The sequence below is a fragment of the Vitis vinifera genome, chromosome 19, assembly GCF_030704535.1.
Source record: "Vitis vinifera cultivar Pinot Noir 40024 chromosome 19, ASM3070453v1".
In the NCBI taxonomy this organism is placed as follows: Eukaryota; Viridiplantae; Streptophyta; class Magnoliopsida; order Vitales; family Vitaceae; genus Vitis; species Vitis vinifera.
The window spans coordinates 21,524,992-21,542,844 of NC_081823.1; the positions used below are offsets into that span (position 1 = coordinate 21,524,992).

The window sequence follows — 17,853 nt, forward strand, 5'->3', positions numbered from 1 at the left end:
AATATAATTAAACTTTATCCTAAAATATCTCATCAATAATAATAATAATAGTAAATACTAAATAGTAAATGATAAAAAAAGATGAATTATTTAATTTGCTTCCTCATAATATTTTTTTTAATAAATATACTATTTAGAGTATGTTAGGTTGTTAAAAAATCTTAGAAAGGAGGAAAAATATTAAGGAAAATCATTCTCCTTAAGGAAAATGAAATGAAATGAAAAATAATAAAATATTAAAATATTTTCCTAAAAAACCACAAGAAAAGTTTGATAAAATGCATTTGTTAACGATTTAACTTTAATTCTAGTTTTTTCCTTCTAATATTTTTCAAAATTTTTTTAAGTAATAAATAATAAGATGACCAACAAAAATAAATTATAGAGAAAATTATAATAAAATAAAAAAATCTTATATAACATAAATAGTTTATAGTAAATAAAAAAATGATGTATTACTTAATTTATTATATCATCATTTTTATTTTTATTAAATTATTTAAAGATATATAATAGTGATTTTTAATTTTTTTTATCAACCCTTTAATGAATCTTATACATAAATTAATTGGTGTTTATTTGGAATTCTAATTTTATTATATTGAATAATTAAAAATAAAATATTATATTTTAAAATAACATAAATCAATTAAAAAAACTGATTTAGTATAATTCCGAGACATCCAAGTATTTTAGAATTCTAATTTATTTGCATGAAGTAGCTAATAAAAAAATTAATTTTAAAAAAATATAAAATTATTTATATATAAAAATATTTACTGTCATAAGTGATTAAAAAGATTTTTTTTACAAACAAATTCAATCATTTTTTATGGTGTTTAGTAATTAATAATAGGACAAATGAATTATTTTCCATGAAAAAAATAAATTAATTATTCAACCTGATGGCCGGTCACGTGACAAAAGTTGGTCACAGACCACGTGACCGAAGCTCCATGAGTCCTTGATTAGTGGCCCTAGCCGGAGCCATCAAATTTCAAAATTCAAAAAATTAAAAGAAAAATTGACGGTCAAATCCAATTACATAACGGCCAAAAATCAAATGCTTCTTTCCTTTTTCTCAAGCAAACCTTGGTTTTGAATCGATTCTCTCTTCTGTCTATTCTCTCTCAACACTCATAATTCATTCAAAAAGTCAGTTCCTTTCCTTTTCACTAGCTTTCAAAATCAAAACCCTACCAGTTTCTTTTGCTTTTTTTTTATCAATGGTTGGGGATTGTGATGATGATCAATGGATTGACCCACTGCTCATAACCGACGCCTCTTTGCAGCAGCAAGTCTCGCAGTGTAAGATCAACAATTTCATCCAAATCTCTTGGTTCTCTCTTATGGGTTGTCTGATAATTTGATCTCCTTTTACTTGGCAGACCCACTCAGCTTCACTGCTTCTGCAATGGCAGATCCACTCGATGTTAATTCGAACATCAAAGAGGGTAATGCCCTTGAGTTTACTCCAAAACCCTTGTTCAGAATTGCCTTGAATGTGTAGTTTTTCTCTTATTGATTCGATATTTGAAGTGGGTGTACTTAAAATGGTGAATTTCTTGGCATAGATGTTTCTTGTGAAGATCAAAGCTTGGAAACAATTAGCAGTCAGAATTTCAATGACCCACTTGCAGATGGTGTTTTTGATGGTAAATGTACTATTCTTTTGCCTGTTTAGCATGACAAAAGCCCAGGAATGACAGATTCTTGTAAGAGAATTTGAGTTGATCAATGTTCTTTTATCACAGGTCGGTCAATTTTGGGATTTTCTCTGACATCTCCAGATTTGGTTATCTGCACTGGTTCGCCAGACATCCCCATAAAAAGCCACGGAAATTCCCTTACTTTCTTGAAGAATGAGTTTCAGAAGAATGCGGAATCCTCCATTAATATATCCTTAGAGAAAGGCATCAATGGGTTAGAAATTCAAGGTGCCCATGAGACCCCACCTGGAAAGACTTCAACATTGTGGCAAACCCCGAATGAAGATGTGTTTCTTGAAGCTTCATTTGAGCTTCCTCCACCACCAATGACCCAAGAAAATTTGCTCAAAGATCTTCCGTCTGCTATAAGCATCAATGACGATTGCATGGACAGCCCTGAGGTTCCGAGTGGAGAAACCTTTGATGTCATAAAAAATGATTCTCCCCCAAGTAAGTCGAAGATTTTGCGATAGATGTTTGAAATTTGTCCTGAAAGACCATATGACCAAATGTACGTGCAACTTGTTTTCAGGCTTAGGAGAAGATGACTCTCTTAAACTTATGGAGTTGCCTCAAAAGACTGAATTTGGATCACTGAAAGTAAATTCCCTTTTTAAAACTAGATCAAGTTTTACTTGATTAAATCTGATTCTGTAGAACAAATTCTTTTCGGGTTTCATCTCTTAAGATTTTGTCACAGGGTAGTGATGAGTGTGAGGTGGAAGGAGAATTTCAGAAGTTGCAAAAAGAATATGAGTTCCAAAAGAAGGAACTGACAGAAACAAGGAGAGCTTTAGAGGAGCTTAAGAGGGAGAACAAACTCAAGACTAGAGAATGTCAAGAAGCTTGGAAGTCTTTGCAGGAGCTCCAGAATGAGCTCATGCGAAAATCAATGCACGTTGGGTCTTTGGGTATGTGAAATCCCTTTATAGAAATGGGGGGCTACTTAATGAAAATCTTTTTGAAATGATGCATTGGTGTGTTTGTTGTTCCACAGCTTTTGCCATTGAGGGACAAGTGAAAGAGAAGAGCAAATGGTTCTCGTCCTTGAGGGGCTTGAAAAGAAAGTTGAAGGTACTGAAACTTATTTGTCATGACTAAGCTCTCTATGCAATCAAAGGCATACAAGATAATATTGGTTTCACAACTTTCTTGTCATAGGTTTTGAAATTAGAACACATTAATCTGTCCCAAGAGGTTTCATCATATAAGAAGTGCCTTGCAGATATGAATGAAATGAGCTCTACCATTCAGTCTACAAGTAATTCCAAACACCGATCTCTTTTAACTTCCAATTTTAAGTCCATTTTCCAATTTCTTTCTCCTGTTTTCTTGTTTAATTTCTTGATTCTCTCTCGGCAGTGAAACAGCAAACAGATTCCTATGAACATCTTAAGGTCAAATTTATTGAAGGGGTTAAGGAACAGAAGGAACTTTACAATAAGGTTTTAGAGTTGAAAGGTTAGCAGTGTGTTTGTGTTCCCATATTCTGGCTGAGAGTCTGGTTAGAAAATTGAAGGGCATTCCTGATGGATTTTGCTTGCAGGAAACATAAGGGTGTTTTGCCGATGTAGGCCACTAAACGGTGAAGAAATTGCAGCTGGAGCTTCAATGGCAATTGACTTTGAATCTGCTAAGGACGGCGAGCTTACAGTAAAATCAAATGGGGCACCCAAGAAAACCTTCAAGTTTGATGCTGTTTTTGGTCCCCTGGCAAACCAAGGTAATCACATAAAGTAAATTTTGTTTTTGTTATATTCCCTAACCAATTTATATAATGTTCCTTTGGGTTTTCTCAACCTGTGTATTATCACTTCCTTTGTGCTTGTTTGAACAGCTGATGTTTTTGAAGACACTGCACCATTTGCAGCCTCAGTTCTAGATGGGTACAATGTCTGTATATTTGCTTATGGGCAGACTGGAACAGGGAAGACTTTCACAATGGAGGGCACTGATGAAGCTCGTGGAGTTAACTTTAGGACTCTTGAAGAGCTGTTTCACATTATCAAGGAGCGGCAGCAGCAATTCCGATATGATATATCTGTTAGTGTCCTAGAAGTTTATAATGAGCAAATACGAGATTTGCTAGTTACAGGAACTCAGCCTGGAGTTGTCACAAGGAGGTAGGCTATAAGAGCTCCTGCACATTTTCTCTTTTCTTTCTGTTTCTTTGTACTCTAAAAAAGTTTGTGAAGAATCCTTGCGGTAGAAATCTTATATTTTCCTTGAAATTGCATTAAAAAGTTAATAATCGTGAGTATAGATTTAATACCAACAATTGAGATGTTATACCATTTTCTTGCAAAAGTTCTTGCTTTTCTTGGTCTTGATACTAAATGGCCTTGATTTTCTATCTCAAGGAGGAGTCTGCTTCTGAAATGCCAAACATTACATGGTAATATGATATCATAAGGAGAATTCCATTTCTTATTTTGCGTCTCAGAGAACTTTGCCTCAAAATTTTCTCTATAATAAACTAAGGCTGCTCAAAATTTCATAAATTGGAAAGAATGACATGAAAGGGCTCTTTTTCCAGCAGTAGTAGTAAATCAATTTATTTGTGTTGTACTGTTGGTGCCATGATATTTGTTTTGATTGTCAACAACAACAATGGTTTGGGGTAGTTTAGCTACATATGACTTTCTCTTATAGGCTTGAAATAAGGCAAGTGGGTGAAGGAATACATCATGTGCCTGGACTGGTTGAAGCACATGTGAACAACACGAGCGAGGTCTGGGAAGTTCTACAAACTGGCAGTAATGCAAGGGCTGTCAGTTCAACTAATGCTAATGAGCACAGTAGCCGATCCCACTGGTTTGTTCTTCTCATTACAATTAATTCACTTCATTGTATGCATTTTAGGATATATACGAGTTAGTGTTGAATGCCATTCTTTTGTATATTTTCTTATGCAGCATACACTGTGTGATGGTGAAAGGAGAGAATTTGCTGAATGGAGAATGCACAAGAAGCAAGCTATGGCTTGTTGACCTAGCAGGAAGTGAGAGAGTAGCCAAGACTGAAGTACAAGGAGAAAGGCTCAAGGAAACCCAAAACATTAACCGTTCTCTTTCAGCTCTTGGAGATGTCATTTCTTCACTTGCAACTAAAAGTCCACACATCCCCTTCAGGTTATAAAACTACAAGTATTAGTGTTTTGATTCATCAATTCTTATATCATGAACAAACATCCTTATATGTCCATTGTTTGGTTTTTTATTTGCTTTTCCTTTGGTTAATATGTAGGAACTCCAAGCTGACCCACTTACTTCAAGACTCTCTAGGTACTTATTCTCTATCTGGGTTGTTGCCCCAAACAGGAGAAAATTTAGATTCTTATGAACAACTCTTTCAACCCATAGTTGTTTCAAAATCCTAATTTTCATTTAATTTTTTGTCGGTTTCTTGGAAATTAACTTTAATTCAGCTTTTATCTTTACAATTTATATGGAGACAAGAACAACTGATGATGCGCGAGCTTTTCTTTGTTAGGAGGAGACTCCAAGACGCTCATGTTTGTACAGATCAGTCCTAATGAGAATGACTTGAGTGAGACTCTTTGCTCCCTCAATTTTGCAAGTAGAGTGAAAGGAATAGAGTTAGGTCCTGCAAAGAAGCAATTGGACAGTTCTGAACTCATAAGATACAAACAACTGGTACAATTCATTCCGATATGCAACTTGCACTTATTCATGGCTATCATACATGGGAAACTTTTCTGAATTTTAACAAGTTACATTCTTCTTCTCTGCGTTTTAGGTTGATAAAACAAAGCTAGATGTAAAGAGCAAAGATGTGCAAATTAAGAAGATGGAGGAAACAATCCATGGTTTAGACCTAAAAGTGAAAGAAAGAGACCTTAAAAACAAAAACCTACAAGACAAGGTGAGCCATATACAGAGAGAAAACTCAGGGTATTTGAAAGAAAGGGCCCTCAAAGTCTACATGTCGAATTATAGTAGTAATGGGGGTACATTTTGCAGGTAAAAGAATTGGAATCGCAGCTTCTAGTAGAGAGAAAACTGGCACGACAGCATGTGGACACCAAAATAGCTGAGCAGCTGTTACTGCAGCAACAACTGAAACAACAGCAGCAGCAGCAGGAGGAGCAAACTGCTGCACCCATGAGGCCACCACTTGCAAGCCGGCCTTTGGGAAGTTACAAGAATGTGGAAGAAACAAATAACTCAATGTGCAAAGATCCAGTAAATCTCACTACTAAACCTCTTAGTGAGAACTGCAACAGCCACAAACCTCCCATGCCCCTTCCACCTACAGATGGCTTTGTCAAGTACATTGATCCCATGGAAAAAGAAAACAATCCTGAGGTGGCTGAACAACTACCAATCCCAAAGAGGACAGGAAGAGCCTCTATCTGCACAACAGCAAGGAGGATTCCAGTAGCTCCTGCTCCACGACGCAACTCTCTAATCCCACTCCCCAGTGCACCAAGCTCCGCACGGTCTCCACCATCATTTTTACCACTGCCACCTATTGAATCCGATAATAAAGAAGATACAGATGGTCAAGAAGCTAACTGCCTGCCTGAACAAACTGCTTGGAGTAGTCCCAAAGGACTCAAGGCTAGTGAGGGTAAGAAGCTAGGCAGCATACTGAGACGAAGCCTTCAAAGAAAGATTCACATGAAGTCCCCAATGCAGCAAATGAGAAAAGGTGGTATAAATGTAGGGATGGAGAAGGTTAGAGTCTCCATTGGAAGCCGAGGAAGAATGACATATAGAGGGATGCTCAGCAATGCTAGAAGAGGGGGAACAATGCAGCAAAAGCAGAGCCAGAAGGACAAGGAAAGGGGGTGGAATATAGGAACAGCAGGGAGAACTGGCATATAAAAGCCGAAAAATTTTCATGCAGGACTGGTATTTAGGAGTTTCTTCCCATCACATGCATGGGGGGATCAATAGAGAAACTAGGCTGTGTGTGGATTTGTTTGTTAAGATGACAGTAGTCATCTGTTTAAATTATTCCAAGTGTTGGTTTCTTTTTGTATATAGAATTCACTACATTTGGTGGCATTATGTACTTATTGTGAAGATTGAAATTTTTTAGTTTTAATGCAAATCTGACAAAATCACACGAAAACAACAAACTGGTATATGCTTTTACCATTTTCACCTCACATTTTTTTTTAATAGCACTTGCTATACATATTAAAATATTTTAAACTATGTTTGATTTAAGGAAAGTATTAAATAATAAGGAAAAATTATTTACTCATTTTTAATTTTATTATAAAAAAATATAGAAAAAAATCAAATATAATTAAATTTATTTTAAAGTTTATATACTTTTAGATTATTTAATATAAATAAAATAAGTTTAAAGTAATATATAAAAATATTTATTAACTTTAAATTTATTTTTATTTTTTAATACGTTTTCTCTTTATTTTTATCACACATAAAAAATAGCAATCATAATCATCAAAACTAAGTTTTAGATCACCAAATATTATCATTCAACTAGCAAAAAATGTCAAGGTAAAAAGCTAAATGAAATTTGAATACACCACTTAGGACTTGTTCCTTTTTTATTTTATTTTATTTTTTTAACTCAAATATTAGAGTTATTTTTATTTACTAGGATTTTAGTTAGATCAACCTAAGATAATCACCCAAAAGAGGTGAATATGGTGATGCTCTTTTCACAAATTTGAATTATATGAATGTAAGAGATAATTATATATAAATATATAATAAATACAACGAAAAATAATTGCATATAAAATAAAGAGAATAGGGAAAAGAAAATGTAAACACTCATTTTTATCATGTTCGGTGCAACTCAACCTACGTCCATTCTCCTCAAACTCTTACTTGAGTAAATGTTCTACTATTTCGAGGCTTTCAACCCAAGCCTCCAAGATTTACAATTGGATTATGATTCTAATAATCCCTTTGGGACCTATGGCTTCAAGCACCCGTTACAATCCTAAAGAGATACCCCACTCTTAAACAATCTCTTAAGTAATACCTCACACTTGAGAATCCCTAAGCGATACCTTATACTTAAATTTTTCCTTCTTAAAAGTTTATAAGAAATAATAGGAAATATTCTCATAAAATCCTACTACAAAATTTAGGCTCAAATAATGCAAAATAAACTAAGATTTAATGATGCGCTATAAATTTTGAAATAAGGTGGTCTAAAAAACTCTCCCCCAAGGCTCAAATATATTCTAGAAAGATTTTGAAATGTTCACCTTATAAAGCAATGAAGTTTGGAGCCTTTTTATAAGAGTTTGGAGGTCAAAATAGTCATTAAACATAATTTAGGGTTGCCCGATCAAGCATCGGTTCACTAATTATTAGTAATTAATGCTTTTTGCAAGTCATTGTTAGGGTTTGAGGCTTCGATCGGGCCTCAACTAGGAAAAACAAAGCCTTTGTTAGTAGCACTAAGCTACTAGAAGAGAGAAAGTGTAAAAACACCTCTCAAGCGGTCGAGTCCAACTAACTCAACTAGTTCCACCAGTTCATTGTGACGTGCTCAAATACTTTGGTTTTGGGTCAGGAACCTCTGACAACTTATGCAACCTCTTGTAAAACCTAGTAAGAAGTTTTAGAAAACATTTAGCTAAAGGTTTTAAATGAAAGAAGAAACCATTCTATTATAAAAGAATTTAAAACAAATTAACATAAGAATGATTTTGGGTACAAAAATAAAATGCATGGAAAACCTAGTGCACCTACAACCTTACAAAGAAATCTTATAAAATGTCTTGAAGGCTTTTCTCTTTGAGGTCTTCATCTTCTTCTTGATTTCCTTTGACTTGATTTGCCTTTATGGTTGTTACTTTGGAAATCTTCTTGCCTGAACACATTTAATATAAAACATTAATTCCAACATTTATTTTGTTATAATCAAAATCGAGATTAACCAAACCTTAGTTCAATAGTATTTCAACTTATTTTATTTTAAAGATAATTTTATCCTAATAGAAACTTGTTTACTTTCACAATGATAGAAAATGTCAATTTTTTTTTCTTTTTTTTTTTCTCTTCTTACGCCTTTAACATAATTAATACTTAAATCCAACTTCTCACTTAAAATAAAATTTATTTTTAAAAATTTTGGATAACTCTCACCTTAAAATTAAATTAAACTATCTCAATTTTGTACAATTTGAATAAAAAATGAATTTACCATAAATTAGAAAGGTCATCAAGAAAAATTGAACATGACTAAAATGTAATTTATTTTTGTCCATTTTCTCTTGTGTCAAATTTAAATCTAATTTTTCCATGAATTATAACTAAAAAAAGAAGCCAATAACATAAAAACTAATTAATTTGAATAAAAAATCAATATAAAATAAATCCACAAAAATCCAAAATCGAAATAGAAATTTTACCAAGTGCTATTATTTTTTTTTATAAATTTATCAAATTTTATATGGTAATTTTTTTTTCATTTTTAATGAAATTAAATTCTTTAAAGTTTTGTAGATTAGTTCATTCAAAAATAAAAATAAATAATATTAAAATAATAAATTTGGATCATAAATGAATTTCCTACAAATTCTCAAAATTTTAACATCTTAATGTGTAATAAAATGAAAAAAAAGAAGTCTATAGACTATTATTATAGTTAGAAGTGCTTAACATGTATCATATTGTGATTAGCCTACTTAAGTTTTCTATTAGAAAATAAATTAGTCACTAATTACACATACTTTTTACATAAATAGTTTCTCCATAAATACAATTACAAAAGTTGGATATAAATCCATTTTTTCTTTTTCACTTCTTTAACATGATATTAGAGCCAAACTTACCTTTGTGGAGAATACTTTGATCTCTACTATAATCATGATTTCATCTTCTTTGTCAAGATTTGTTCCAATTTTGTTTACTTAATCGAACTTGATAAAACTTGACCAAATTAAATTTTATTTTTATTTTTTATTATTTTGTGGCTTCAACAAGTGATTGTAGAGATTAAGGGTTACAAGTTGACAAAATTCATTCACTATGCTAAAGTTAGAGATTTCTTTCAACCACCGATGATGCTACTGGTAAGATCAAATCTTAATTTTCTTGATTGGGAACAACAAGATTAGTTGTTGGTTTCTTAGTTACCTTCGTTCATGTGGGAAAGTCTCTTGACTTAGATGGTTAGTTATGATGCATCTTTTCAAATTTAGGATGAATTAAAATTGTATTTTGTCATTCAAACCAAAGCCAAAGTAAATCAATTCAAAACACATTTTCAAAATACCAAGAAAGATTCGTCAACTATTAATGAATATTTTTTGAAGATTAAGAATCTTGTTTATAGTCTTGCTTTGTTGGATATGTTATTTCAACTTTTGATCATCTTAAGGTAAGTTTTGAAGGTATATCTTCGTAGTATGACATCTTCATCACTTTAATTACTTCAAGAATTGACCCTTAGTAGATGAAATTGAATCTTTACTTCTTGCTTAAGAGGTTTAAATTGAGAAAAATAATTGGTCCTTGAACTATGCCCCTAGTGATAATGTAGCTGCATAGAATCCAAACAATAAGGAGAAGAAGACATTTTTTTTTTTTTAATTTTTAATGGCAATAGGCAATTGAACTTTCATTAGATGTTGAGTAAATGAACCTTCAAAGGTCCTTCCAATTTTCATGCTAATCAAGGTGGTTTTAAAGAGTCGTAGTTTTGATGGTTTTTGTAGAGGTCATGAAGGACGACAATCCTAAAACTCTAATAAGATCCAATATCAATTGTGTGGCAGAGTTGGAAATGTTGGAATATAGTGCTATAATAGGTTTGATCTATTGTTTTAAGGTCTCTTTTCTTTTAAAGGGGCTAATCCTATTGTTCATCCAACTAAACTAATGGAGATTATGCTTGTCACTTAATAACTTGCCTATGATTCAAATTGGTAATTTAACTTTGGGGCAATGAATTGTGTGATTCTAGATGTGAATAATTTTGTGACAAAGTTTGTCACAAGAAAAGATAGACCTTTCATTGGCAATGGAGTAGGTTTGCATATTATTAGACATTTTTCTTTTCCATCACAATTCAATTCAATTTTTTTTTTTTTTTGAAAAATTTATTGCATCTTTCTTTACTAAAAACTTTGAAGCATTTATAAAATTGCTAATTACAACAATATGTTTTTTGAATTCTATTCTAATTTTCATTTTGTTAAAAAATCAAGTTTAAACAAGTTGAATTGCAACTTAATTTTGAAATAAAAAAACTATTTAAATAGATGGAGAAAGGATGAAGGGGCCAAGAAGCGAATTGGAACTCATGGTATTATTTAGAGATTTTCTTAACCTCACACTCATGAATATAATGGGATGAGAGAAAGCATAGACATATTTTTAAGAATAGACTTACCTTGTTAGCAAAAGTTTCCATGTCTTTCAAATATTGAGATGAGGCTTTTCAAACATCTACTTTTATTATCAATCAACTTCCAATACCTATGTTGCAAAACAATCTTCTTTAGAGGTTTTATTTAACCCCTTCCCCTCCCCTTCCCCCAGATTATTTTTCCCTTAGAATTTTTGGTTGCTATTGTTTCCTAATATTTATTTGACCCTACATTTGGAATAAACTTCAATTTTGTATAGATGTTATAGTGCTCTTGTTTTAAGACAAGTACTTTAGTTAGGCCTTTAGTCACTCCACATGTTCGTTCCATTTCTCCAAATCATTCAACCTTACAGTCATCTTTAAATCAAACACCATTATGTCTAATGGTTCCTCATTCTTAGATAAATCTTATGATTTATTAGTTCCTACTAATGTTTAAGCCATTAATATATTGCAAAATACCTTAATTAGTTCCTAGTAGTCATTCTTGAAAATTTAACCTTAGATGTAGTTACTACCAATGTTTCTATAGTTGAGTACACTTTGTAAGATCATTATCATGGGAACACTCATGCTATGATTACAAGATTAAAGAATAGATTTTAATAAGTTACATAAGGATTTGTATGGTTTAAAATAGGCCCCATGTGGCTAGTTTGATTAGTTGAATATTGTTTTACACTCTTTAGGCTTTATATTTGCTAAATCAAACCCATGAATTGTTACATAAGGCTTTATATATGTTGATGACCTTCTAGTTTTAGGTAATGACACTAAAATTATTGCCAATCTAATAACCTGTTTGAACAACAAGTTCTCTTGATAGACTGTAACAAACTATTTCTTAGGAATTCAAGTTTAGCACATACTATTCACTTCTCTTAGACCAAGTACACTATGTAAAGCTAAAAAGCAATATGCCAAGCTCCTCTCGATTCTAATTAGAAGTGTTTTAACACTCTCTAGCATTGTGAGTGATTCAGTGGTTTATCGGTCCATTATGGGAGCTCTATAATATGCAAACATCATACAAGCAAAGATTATTTATAACATTAATCGAGTTTCTCAATTCATGCAAAATCTTTTATAGTCATGGATTGCTACTAAAAAAATGTAGATTATTAATATTAATTGACATATATTTCATATATTTGGAGTAGTAATTATGCCTAAAATATTCAATTAACATTTTGTTTCTCTTACAATTATTACTGACCATTTTTGTGAGTTGTAGAATGATTTCTATAAGGATAGAGCCTATAAAAGCATGCCATGATGAAATAAAATTTGAAATTCATTATTTAATGATATTTTGGTTTACTTTTATCCGTTCTTATTCCATGCATTGCACTTTATGAGCATTCTTGCATGCATTTTTTTGCATTGTACATAACTTTAATGCATTAGGAGTTGCACAAAAGATCCAAGTCATAGGTTCCTTGCAAATAGATGACTTGTTCACAACCAGTTCATGGGTCTAGGCAACCCATTAGAGGCTGTAGTGCAGCACCTCCTAATTGGAAGGATAACTAGTCTTGGCCATCGAGATGGGTTTCCTATAGTGATTGCACTAGTGTGTATACTTACACATTGGATAAGACCTATGGTGAGTCATGACTTAAGGCTATCAAGTAGTCATGACCTCACCAAGTTGCTTCATTATGTTGTCTCTCAACCTTGAGTGAATATTGAGTTTGTGCTAAAGTTACTAGTGGCTTTGACCTACGGGTGAGATCATGAGTTGATCATATATTCCCTACAGATTGGTATAAATAGAAACTAGTAGTAATAAGTATTCTCTCAATAGAGGCACCATGATATCTCATGAGATTGAGACAGTTTTTCCCCTTGGGTGATCCTAAGGAGGTGTGTTCATGGAAACTATGGCCATATTAGTTCCTTAAGTGGAACTTGACATAGGCTTTGTGAAAACTAAAACATGTTAGTTGAACACAGAATAGGAGAATCTATAACTCAAGGATAATAAAGGTAGTCTTGAAAGGCTAATAGCTTTCAACTTATTAGACTACGGATACTAGTTTATGGGGAGATTAAATGTGATGAATAACATATCATAGACCCAAGTACATTGTATCTCATTGTTATTTACATAGGATACTAGAATTCAATTGATTTTTTATAGTAGGATATTGAATTAACTTTAGGATTGGATTATGAGGGGGCTAGTACTTCTATTGGTCCTAGTGGTCCTCCCTTTAAGCTCATATACCTTATTGACACAAGTTATGAGGGTCGAATTGACTCTAAGTTCACATTTGTGTATAAAGTCAATTTGGTAATTACGCTAAGTTACATAAGGGCAGGTGAGCAAGGTCTCTAGATTAGGTTAATTGATTAATTAGTAAGCCTTGTTAAGTTAATTAATAAATCAAGATCCAATTTGGGCTAGATTAAGTGACTTAAGTCCATGTGGGCTTAAGTCACTTATGCCTAGTTAGGAATACTATAAATACCCCATAGAGATAAGAGTTCCTATAACTTTTTGTCTTTTGCCATCCAGAGAGAAAGAGAGTCATAACATTCACCCTTTTTTCCTCCCTACCGAAAGTGTGCCAAGAACAAGGTTGAGTCATCGGGGAGAAGATCACAAGTTTACAAGACTTCCAACAACTTCACGATCATCTCCAACACTTGGAATTTAAGGTTTGAGAACATCCAAACCTAAAGGTTAGTATTTTAACCTTAAAAGATCAATTTTTTTTAAAAAAATTGGCGTTACTTCTGTTACTTAGATTTAAGATGCCAACAATTTTAAGGTGTAAATGATGCTTCTAATTGATCATGGAGGGAAGAAGTATGGAAAATTGTTGAAGAAAGCTTAAAAAGGAAGGAACACTAATTTTGCATTATCATATGAAATTTGACATGACCATGCCAAATGAGCTAGAAGAGTGGAAGTTATGGGAAGCTTCAATGGTTGAAGCACATTGTGAATAGATGTTGCACAAACATGTGAAATTTCACGTGAACTCTCCAAATAGACCAAAGAACTTACAAATTAGAGCCAACTAATTTTCATTTTGCATGATCATGTGAAATTGGGATCTTAGTATGAAAATGTTGATTTTTGTGTCAATCTTCTTTAATTCAAATTGTAAACTTTCTTTGAGAGTTTTTAAATTATGAGTAAAGGTTTTAGATGGCCTTAGAATTATATCAAGTGTCCACTTGACCTTAGCTTATAAATAAGAGTTTGAAATTCTTGTTTGGAATCTCTTCTTTACGAGTTTTTTTAATATTTTAGTTTTCCATTTCGGAAACTCTCATGTAAAATTAGGAATATAAATAAGATGTTACATACAATTTGGCTTGAATTTGGTTGCTTGATACTAAAAAAAAAAAATTCTTAATTTAATACAAAGGTAGAATATAGGAGTTTAGCAAATATAATTGTCAACAACACTTGGAAAAGTAAGATATTTGAGAAGAATGCTTAACTTCAATTTGTACCTAAGGAGAACATTTAGTCTTGACTTTATTGGCTTTTGTGATGCTAATTAGGCTTCAGATTTAGAGGATAAATGATCTACTTCAAGATGTTATGTCTACGTTGGCTCAAATTTGGTTGCTTGATGCTCAAAGAAACAATTTCTTGATTATAGAGGCAAAATATAAGAGTTCAAAAAATCTAGTTACTAACACTACTTTGGAAGAATACTACGATATTTGAGAAGAACGTTGAACTTTAGTTTGTACCTAAGAAGAATTGTTAGGATAAAGCTCTTGAAACACATGATATGATGTAACAACTTAAAGTACCATTAACACATTTATTTATTATGATTCTAGTTTTCTTTTCTATCCTATTTGCATTAATTATTATCTGAGCATTCACACTCCTATCACTTGTATTTTACATGACTTAGGTGCATTAGGAGTTGCATAAATGATCAAAGTCATAGATTCCTTGTAAGATGATAAGTAGCTGATTGTCAATTTATAGATTTGGGTAATCCATTAAAGACTTGTCTTGGTCATTAGGATGATTTTCCCATGGTGAGTGCAGTAATATATATGGTTATACATTAGATAGGACTTATGGTGAATCATGACACTAGCTATCAAGTAGTCATGATTCACTTTACTACTATATTACATAGACTCTCAACCTTTAGAGAATATTGAGATAGTGTGAAGGTCATTAGTGCCTTTGACCTATGGATGAGACCTTAAGGTGGTCATATATTCCCTACATATTAGTTTCTAGATAGAGGCACCATAATATCTTATGGATTTGAAATAGTGTGTCCCTTTGGGTGATGATCCTAAGGACATGTGATTAGAAAAACTATATCTGTAATAATTTCTTAATTACAATTTGAAATATGTTATTTGTGAGTTAAAATATGTTAGTTGATAACATAGTAGTAGGATTTGATACTCAAGGATTGTAGAGATAATCTTAATAGGTTGATAGCATCTACCTTTTAGAATTACAGATACTAGTTCATGGGGAGTTTACATGCAGTGGATGATAGGTTACTTATCCAAGTTTTATCCCATTATAATAACATAGGATACTTGAATGAAATTGACTCTCTATAATAGGATGTTGAGTCAACTTCATAATTGGATTTTGAGGGAGTTAGTATTTTCTTATGGGTCGTAGTGGTTCCTACTCGAGCTCATATTCCATGGAGACACTTTCTTTAAGGGATTTTTAGGTTCCTAATTCATATGTGTGCACAAAGGGCATTTTGATAAAAATGTAAGGTTGTATTTGATCTTATGAATGGTCTTTCTAGACTAGGCTAATTAGTTAATTAGATCCTAATATGACTAATTAATTAATTAGAATCCAAGCAAGCTAGATTAAGTAACCTAAGCTTAAAATGGGCTCAAGTCACTTAAGCCCACAAAAAAACCTATATAAACCTCTTAGGGGTTCAATACTTCATGTCATGTGCTCCTGTCTTTTAGATTCTAGTTAGAACCCCTTAGCCTCCACACTTTCAAAGAGGATTCCACCCCCTCCAATGCTAGAATGTTAGAATCCATGAAAGATCTCATTCGGGTGAAAGATAATTTTGTTTACAAGATCTATGATGCATATGATTATTCTTCTTCTTTGAATCAGATTTGATTTGAGAATATCCAAATCATAGGTATGATTTTTTTCCTCTCTAAATCTAAAGTTTTAAATGTTATTGCTTCCATTGTGGTTAGATCTAGAGAGCCCTAAGAAAGATTTGTTTGCACTCTAAAGGTCTCGGGATGGGAATGAAGATATGCAAGTATTCTTAGCAAGAACATCTACTCTTGACTTGATTACATTCTATGATGTTGACTAGGCTTCAAATCTAGATGATAGAAGATCTACTTTAGGATATTACATATTTTAGCTCAAGTTTGTTTGCTTGATACTCAAAGAAACAATTTCTCAATTTAGTATTGAGGCAAAACATAGAATTTTAGCAAATCTAGTTACTGACACCATTTGGATACAATGTATACTTTCAGAACTCAAAATTGTTGTTTTTAGAGCTTTAATAAGTTGGTGTAATACTCTTAGCACAATTATGTTAATAATAATCCTATCCTCCATGTTGGAACAAAGCACAATGAATTAGACCTATATTTTATTTGAGAAAAGGTATTAAAGAAATTTACTGTTGGTGTTTTTAAAAAAACTATCTCCAATACTCGATTCTTAACTTTAAGAAGTAAGCTCATAGAAGAAAATGTTTTTACCATGAGTTTGAGGGAAAATGTTATGGACCTTAATTAGATTGTTATTATGGTTTGTTCTTGTAGTTAGAAGTGCTTAACATGTGCCATCTTGCAATTAGCCTACCTAAGTTTTTTTTGTTAGAAAATAAGTTAGTCACTAATCATATATACCTTTTGCAAAAACAATTTCTTCAGAAATACCATTATATAATTCAAATATGAATCCTCTTTCTTTACTTCTTTAACAATGGGGTACAAGGTTTGGTTTTATAATTTTTTAAAATGTATATTTTTTATTTTATTTTTGTGTTCTTAAGTGAAATAATAGCTACTCTTCGATAAGAAAAATTGAAATATTTTATATAAATGACCTTTTTTTATTTATTTGATTTACTAAAGTAAAATCAATTTTATTTTTTTTCTCAAAATATTTCTCATTTCCATCGCTCAGTAAATTCCAATCTACATTTTTTTTTATATCCATGGCTTACATTTAGTCATTTTTAATATTTAATAGTTTAGTTATAGTTAACTTACTGACTTTTTATTTTTATTTTTTATTTTCTTTATTGAATTAGGGAATTTTTTAATATATTATTTATTTTTAATATGTGATAGTTAAGGAGAGCAAAATAATTATGGCTCACTATCTTACTAAAAAGCTTGTTTAAGCCAATATTCTTATTTCAATTAGTTATTGAAATGGAGAACCCAACCTAACCTTTGATAATCATTTTTAATACATGGATTAGACTTAGCTTAAGTTTTTCAACTTGGATAGGATTCCAACAAACCAATCATAATCTACATATATGTTGTCTTGAAATATTATCTCTTTTATTGTTTCTATTATTTCAATTTTAGGATGAATAGATAGAAAGAGTTTTAAAAACACACTGTGGACCCCCGCATTTCGGCTCATGCGTTTCCCACTCGATGGCGACCTCGATTTTAATTTGAAAAATGATTTTATTTGATTAAGAAAATGACTTGGAGTCGCCACTTATTTTTGTTTTATTTTTAAAAGGGTAACAAAATAAGAAAGAAAACCCTAAGTGCGACTCCTTATTTTGGAAAAGGTGATCTACGAAAAACCGGATCGGGCTCGGGGGTCAGG

General features: G+C 32.0%; 1 protein-coding gene across 1 annotated transcript; it reads left to right on the plus strand.

Moving 5' to 3' along the window:
* The first annotated feature begins 1,022 nt into the window (after positions 1-1,022).
* Positions 1,023-6,745, plus strand: LOC100261047 (kinesin-like protein KIN-14Q). Its single transcript, XM_010646740.3, has 17 exons — positions 1,023-1,308; positions 1,389-1,454; positions 1,575-1,655; positions 1,755-2,159; positions 2,242-2,309; positions 2,410-2,620; positions 2,707-2,783; positions 2,871-2,970; positions 3,072-3,170; positions 3,256-3,432; positions 3,547-3,832; positions 4,362-4,523; positions 4,625-4,840; positions 4,956-4,993; positions 5,202-5,365; positions 5,469-5,594; positions 5,693-6,745. The coding sequence occupies exons 1-17, from the start codon at positions 1,227-1,229 to the stop codon at positions 6,557-6,559; spliced, it is 3,225 nt and encodes a 1,074-aa protein (XP_010645042.1). The 5' UTR covers positions 1,023-1,226; the 3' UTR covers positions 6,560-6,745.
* The last annotated feature ends 11,108 nt before the right edge of the window (positions 6,746-17,853 follow it).

Excerpts from the sequence above, each read along its gene's own strand:
- LOC100261047 (XM_010646740.3), top strand. The coding sequence starts at position 1,227 with ATGGTTGGGGATTGTGATGATGATCAATGGATTGACCCACTGCTCATA. Across the intron at positions 4,994-5,201 it reads CTTACTTCAAGACTCTCTAG|GAGGAGACTCCAAGACGCTC; the intron begins GTACTTATTCTC and ends TTTCTTTGTTAG. Across the intron at positions 5,366-5,468 it reads TCATAAGATACAAACAACTG|GTTGATAAAACAAAGCTAGA; the intron begins GTACAATTCATT and ends TCTGCGTTTTAG.